Below are 6804 nucleotides of genomic sequence, written 5' to 3'. Positions count from 1 at the left end.
AGTTTTAAAATAAAAAGCATTATTAGAATTTATTAATCAGTGTTAATAAAAAAATATTAGAACATTCTCTTTGAAGGAAAAAAATGAGGAAAACTATTAGAGTAAAACTCAAACTCATTTTGAGTTTACATCATTTTAAGGGAGTAGCTGGCAGCTGCCGAAACTCAAACTCAAACTCATAGGCTTGGAGAAACCCTAGAAATCAGATACAAAATAAAATTTAGATCTACAGCCGCCGAAAGGTCCGCTAGCATCACTGGAGTAGTTGCCACGTCGGCTAAAACACTCTTCATGAAGAGATCCACTGATCAAGAACCAAAAAAAGCATGCCACTTCTGTGAGAGAAGCGAAAACTCACCTGAAACAATTGAAAATAAAGAGGGTGGAAAGGACCATATATATTCACCACACAAACCACTATCAAAACGCAGACAAAAAATAGGTTTAGAACAGGAAAACGAAGAAAGCATAAGCTTGGGGAAGCCTTAGAGCAGATTGGCTTTTCTGGTTCAAAACTGGTGTGTAGATAGATCGAAGTCGCACCCCACAACCGGCTCACCTCCAACGTCACCAAAGAGCCACCATCTCTACACACTGCATGCCGCCCTCAAAACATGGAAGGAAGAGAGAGGTGAAACCAGATAATTTCAAACCAAAACACATAACCCCTGAAAGACCAAGGCAAATGTATGTTCATCAGCTTGGCGGATCAATTCACTGCAAAGTTAATACAATGCATGTTTTGTCTTGTCTTGTCTTGTCTTGTCTTGTCTTGTCTTGTTTTCTACTTGGTTTTATTGCTTGAAGTGAAATTGTGATGGCTTGAACTGATGTTAAAATTGTGATTGCTTGAACTTAGTTTAGTAACTTCAACTGAAATTACTTAGTCTTTTGTCTCTGATATGTCTTTTGTTTTATTTTGTGTTCTGTATATGAATATGTTCTGTCTCGAGCTGATGGTGAACAAGGAGGCGTCATGTTACGAGCCTTTCATTCCGATACAGCAACTTCAGGATGTCAGGTTGGTCGCTATATTTCATAGAACTAATAAGCATTGAATTCACTGTCTTGCTTAGGAACTCTCTGTCTTACTTGTTTGATATGTGGTTTGAAGTTTAGATTATGATTATTCTCGATGATTGTCGTTTGAGAACATGGTGTTTATGATGGTTGTCCTCAAGCAAATTTTAATTGGCAAATATCAATTTCTTTTACAAATTTTAATTAAAATATTAACAAATTTAAAAACCCTACCACTTTGCTTAGGTCATTGAACCAAAACATATTGTCACGACTCACGAGTTATCGTGCCTTGAATTGAAAACAAAAACCTAACCAAAACTTGAGAGACCATGGGATCAAGAGGTGACTCAGGAGATGAAGAAATGGATACTAACTACTCGCCACATGATTTTTTTTACTTGGAGACTCAACAAATCTTAGCTAGATTTTCTGCAGTTGATGAGGTCACTGATAAGGTCACTGATGGTGGTCTTGATGGAAAGAAGCAAGAAAGCAAAAGAAGGATCATCAGTCTTGATGATGATGAAGATGATTCTGATGTTGAAATCACTCCACTAACCCAAACAAAGTAAGCCTCGCAGACAAACCAGTTTTGGAACAGACTCGAAGAAATTCATGTTCCAATCCACTATAGACGGTGGCATTGGCTCGTCCGCACGAGCGCGTTGTAAGAAGAAGTCAGTTCCTATGAAATCAGTGATTTGTGGAGGGAGAAGAAAGCCAATGACTCAGGGAAAGAAGTTCAAGGCCGCATCTAGTCAGTCACAAAAGAAGAAGAAGATCCAAGAAGAGATACCGGATTTTGATGATGAATTGGATGAAGATGAGTTGGATGATGAAAATGATTCTCAGAATAGAGAGAATAGACAAATATCAGATGTGTGGGACGATTTCAAGGTGGCTAATAAACCGAATGGAGAGATGAAAGATGTATGCAATCACTACAAGAATGAGTATGCATCGTATTCCCACTCGCATGGAACAAGTGGGTTGAGAAGAATTCGTGAGAGATGTAGTCAGTATCCAAGGAATACTGCAACAACTCAATGCCGAGGGGAAATTATAATCTCGCAAGTATGATCATATTGTGTTTAGCCAGCTGGTAAAACAATAATCCAACATGATCTACCATACTCTTGCATGGAGTATGAAAAAGTGAGAGACACTTGGGACTATTTGAATGCTGATGTCAAATTTATTTGTCGAAACACGGCGAAAGCAGATGTGTATCGATTGCACGAAAGCGATAGAGAGACACTAAAGAGAAAATTAGCGAGTCTTCATGGACGAGTCTCCTTTACGTCTGATTTGTGGACATCATTGAAACGTGAATGATACATGTGAGTGACATCACATTACATTGATTGGAATTGGAAGTTGAATAGCAAGACCCTGATGTTTTGTGCTCTATCACCACCACATACATGTATGAATGTTGTAAAGCAGCTCCTTGAATCACTTAAAGAGTGGGGAATTGAAAGAGAAGTGTTCTCGATTATATTAGATAATGCTACAAGTAATGACTCGATGCAAGATATCGTCGAATCGCAGCTGATGTTGAGGGATGACTTGTTGTGTGGAGGAGAGTTTTCCATGTCAGATGTGCAGCTCACATACTTAACCTCATAGTGCAAGATGATTTGAAGGTTATTGAAGGCTGTTAATTTGCACAAAATAAGAGAGAATGTTAAGGATGTAACAACATCGGAAACACTTGAAGTATTGTTAAAAAAATGCGTGGTTGCTGCGAGTTTTAAAAGTTAAAGCGGGTCTGATACTAGATGTGCAGACAAGATGGAATTCAACTTACTATATGCTTGAAAGAGACATCAAGTACCGCAAAGCATTTGTTAAATTGGAGACATTTGAACGATCTGAGAAGATATATACAGTTTTTGGGGCCTTTTGCTGAGATCACACGTTTGAGGTCTGGTTCTAATTACCCGACTTCGAACTTGAATTTCTATCAGGTTTAGAAGATCCATGATTGGCTTCAAATGAATGAGGAAAGCGAATATGAGATTGTCAAAGATATGATGCCACTAATGAAAGAGAAGTTTGATATGTATTGGGATGAAGTTAGTGGTGTTTTTGCAATAGTTGCAGTCTTTGATCCACGTTTTAAGCTTCCAATTGTCGGATATTATTTAAGAAAGCTTGACATGAGTACACATGATGCAAAGTTGAGGAACTTGCGCCATAAGCTCAGTATTCTGTTTGAGTCTTACGACAAAAAATCCAAGACTAGTTCACCTTCTACAAAGCCACATGAGACGGTTCCACAAAACATTTGTGCTAAAGGTTCAATCGAAACGTTTCAGAATTACGATGTGAGTGTTTCTTGAGTTTTTTTCATTCTGTTTTTTTTTCAATAAAATCGTTTCTTACTTCTTTTTTCCTAAGTGTTTCTTAATTTTTTTTCTAAAATCCTTCATAGGATTTCTTTACATTTCGCAAATTCAGTGGCGTTGAGAGTGGAAAGACAGCTCTATAAGCTTATCTTGATGAACCAGCTTTGGACATTAATAATTTATAGAGCTTGGAGATTCTCCAATTGAGGAAAGTCAATACTCATCAGTATGGTGATTTGGCTGCAATGGCTTGTGATTTGTTTAGTATTCCTATAAAAACAATGGCTTCAGAGTCCTCCTTTAGTATTGGATCAAGAGTTCTTAATAAATATAGGAACCGTCTATTTCCAAAGAATGTGCAAGCTCTGATATGCATTAGGAATTGGCTAAAAGGATATGAGGCTTGTGGAAATGGTAATTTGTTCACATTATCATATATTTTGAAGTTTTATGTTTTATATCTTTAACTAACTTCAATTATTCTTACTTGCAGAAGATGGAGTTCATGGTGAAGAAGAGACACTCCCATCATTTGAATCAATTTTTAGTGATCAAGTTGGAAAAAAGTGTGATTTGTTGTTTTAATTTGGTGGTTTTTGTTAACTTTTGGGATTAGCAACTTTGAATTGGTGTTTGGTTTTATTTAATTTTGGATCCATCAAACTAAAGCATTGGTTATGAACTTATGAGTTATAATTTGTGGATTAAACAAACTATAATGCATTTGTTTATTGGTTATGAACTTACATATGTTAATATGTTTGGAGTGTGACAAAACTAACTAAAACAAGTGTTATGAATAACAAATACACACAAAAATGATTGATGAATCATGTCCAATTCAATCCGAAACTTGAATCATGTCCTGGAGTGTCCTGAAACGTACTGAAGCGTCTTGAAGCAGCTTAAACGACATGAATCATGTCCTGAAGCGTACTGAAGCGTCCTGAAGCAGCCGAAGTGACCTGAATAATGTCGTGAAGTGTCTTGTTGTGTGTATTATTACTTGTACAGCTGGCCGACTCGCAAAGCTTGTACTATTGCGGGGCGGGTTTGGGCAGCCATTCCGGAGACCGCTGTCCGAGCAGGCTTGACCCTACGTTATCCGCTCGCGGTCCGAAACGGGACATGACAACTTGTTTACCATCTCTAATTTCAGGGCGGAAGTTACAACTAGAGCCATTTTACCACCTACATAAAACTTACTATATACTCTTTATGTTTTATAATACAAGTTGTTTTAATTGTATTTTTTGCTTTAAATTATAAGTTATTTTCATCTTATGGAATTTTATGTTTTTACCGAATATTGTGTAACTAATAAGAGTAATAACATTTTAAATTTTTGTGTGTTTTAACTTTTAACTAAAGTAATTTGTACTATGATTTAGAGGAGGTAGTGTTCTGGGGAAAACTAGTGGTGTCTCGTCTCGTGTTCTCGAATCTGTTTGATTACTAAAGAGAAGTGTTTTTAAAACCGGACCGGAAGCTGAACCGAAAATATTTTGGGTCACGGTTCAATATGGTTCGACCGGGTCAAATCTGGTTCAATAATATGGTTTAATATTTTTTTAGTATGTAAATATAAAAGTAATATTTGTAAACATGATGCATAGTTAAAATATAAATCAATTCTGAACATAAAATATTATAAATATAAATTAGTTTTTTGTTTATATAGAAGATTTATAAATTTTTGATAGTTTTAGTGATTTTTATTGGTTTAATAACTTTGAAATATAATCCGTTTATGTGGCCGGTTCATGGTCGAACTAATTACTAGACCAACTCGACTATATAACCGGTTCATGGTCGACCCCGGTCCAACCATCGAATCGGTCCGGTTTTAAAAACACCGCTAAAGAGCAAACGAATCTGTACAAAAATGATTTTTGCTCCAATCACGTACGCGGTGCTTTTTACCATCAATTGTCAAAGTTCCGTTCAATAACTGGTCGCATGACGTCATCTCGTATGATATGCTGTGATGTCAGAAAAGACGTCATCTTTTATTTGGAATCGATAATTACGTGGAGGAGCTTCAACGATAGCTCCCTGAGCCGCCTCCTTTCTCGTCTCACCACGCGACCATTCAAGCGCCTGTGATACACGATTCAATACCCAAGTGAAGATATTTCGAGTCATTTAACCTACCAGAATGCAAGTGAGCTACGCGCCGTCATTCAATTCTTTGGTTCCTTTCCTCCACAACCCCTCTTGTTTCATTTCACCTTCTCATTATTTCCAGTCTCCTTCCAAAAAGAAAAACGAAAAAAAAAACGAAAAACGTTTTTTTTGATAAGTGAAAAAAACAAAATAAAAAATGTTATTATATATATATATATGAAGCTAAGAGATTAACTAAAAGATATAAACCAAAGACAGAAACTCATCTGGACAACAACATGGAGTCATCATCCTCATCAACGTTTCTCACCACCACAAGCTTAGATCAGAGAAACCCATCTCTGGTTTCAAGAAAACCACCAAAGCAAAAGAAGAAGACGAGTTCAACCAACAAACACATCAAAGTGCGTTACATATCAAATCCCATGAGAGTCAAAACTTGTGCGTCCAAATTCAGAGAGCTCGTGCAAGAACTCACCGGCCAAGACGCCGTCGATCTTCAACTGGAGCCCGTGTTTCCCCCCTCCGCTTTATCCGACCACAGCCCTTCTCTGCCGCCGCCGGAGAATCTTGACTTACGTGTTCTTCAGCAGGAGCCGTTCGATGATCAGGTGACTGACTACTATGAGCCGTTGGATGGGGAAGATATGTTTTTGCCTCATATGTCGGCAGGTTTCTCCGGGTTGTTCTCTAATGGCTTTTACAATGTTAATGACTTTAGAAGAATCGATTCTGTGTAAAAATCTTCGGAGTTCTCAGGGGTTTCATCAAGTATATATATATATAAATTATTAAATAGGTATATGAAATTCAACAGAGTTGCATATATTAACTACTAGGGTTTATGTAACGACCTATATGATTTAACTCATTTTGTGAAAAGTTTTTGAATGGATCTTTCGATCAGTTATATTTTTATTAGTTTCTTTGATATGTTTGTTGTCTTTCATCACATCTTCGAAGTGTATGAATTAGAAAAATATCAATTTATTTCCAAATATTTTGTTTCAGGGAAAATAGTGATTCTAATGATATGAAAGAATAACAAAATACTCCATTTAGGTTTACAACTTTCAATAGTTTTGTTGCGCTTGTTTTCACTGTGTATCAGCTATCCTTCTAAAATTTCAAGATTTATCAACATTAACCACCTAAAATCCATTCCAACCAAAAAGTGAATTACATTTCAAATTCCTGATCTGAATTATATTTCCATCTACAAGTTGGCAACCTATGATAGAACACTAAATAGTGTTTAGGAAAATGTTAGGAGCTTATTGCACGATCATATAAAGTCGAATGT

The 6804-nt window shown here is 36.6% G+C and overlaps 1 protein-coding gene across 1 annotated transcript; it reads left to right on the top strand.

The window, feature by feature from the left end:
* The first annotated feature begins 5720 nt into the window (after window positions 1–5720).
* LOC106404545 (sigma factor binding protein 1, chloroplastic-like) lies at window positions 5721–6499 on the top strand. The gene has a single exon (XM_013845263.3). It carries the CDS (start codon window positions 5780–5782, stop codon window positions 6239–6241), a length of 462 nt encoding a protein of 153 aa, XP_013700717.2. The 5' UTR covers window positions 5721–5779; the 3' UTR covers window positions 6242–6499.
* The last annotated feature ends 305 nt before the right edge of the window (window positions 6500–6804 follow it).

Source organism: Brassica napus, chromosome C6 (assembly GCF_020379485.1).
Source record: "Brassica napus cultivar Da-Ae chromosome C6, Da-Ae, whole genome shotgun sequence".
NCBI classification, from domain to species: domain Eukaryota; kingdom Viridiplantae; phylum Streptophyta; class Magnoliopsida; order Brassicales; family Brassicaceae; genus Brassica; species Brassica napus.
Note: the sequence above shows the minus strand (reverse complement) of the source record. Positions and strands in the feature narration are given on the sequence as shown.

What these genes read in the sequence shown, in the direction of transcription:
- LOC106404545 (XM_013845263.3), top strand. Translation starts at nt 5,780, where the DNA reads ATGGAGTCATCATCCTCATCAACGTTTCTCACCACCACAAGCTTAGAT.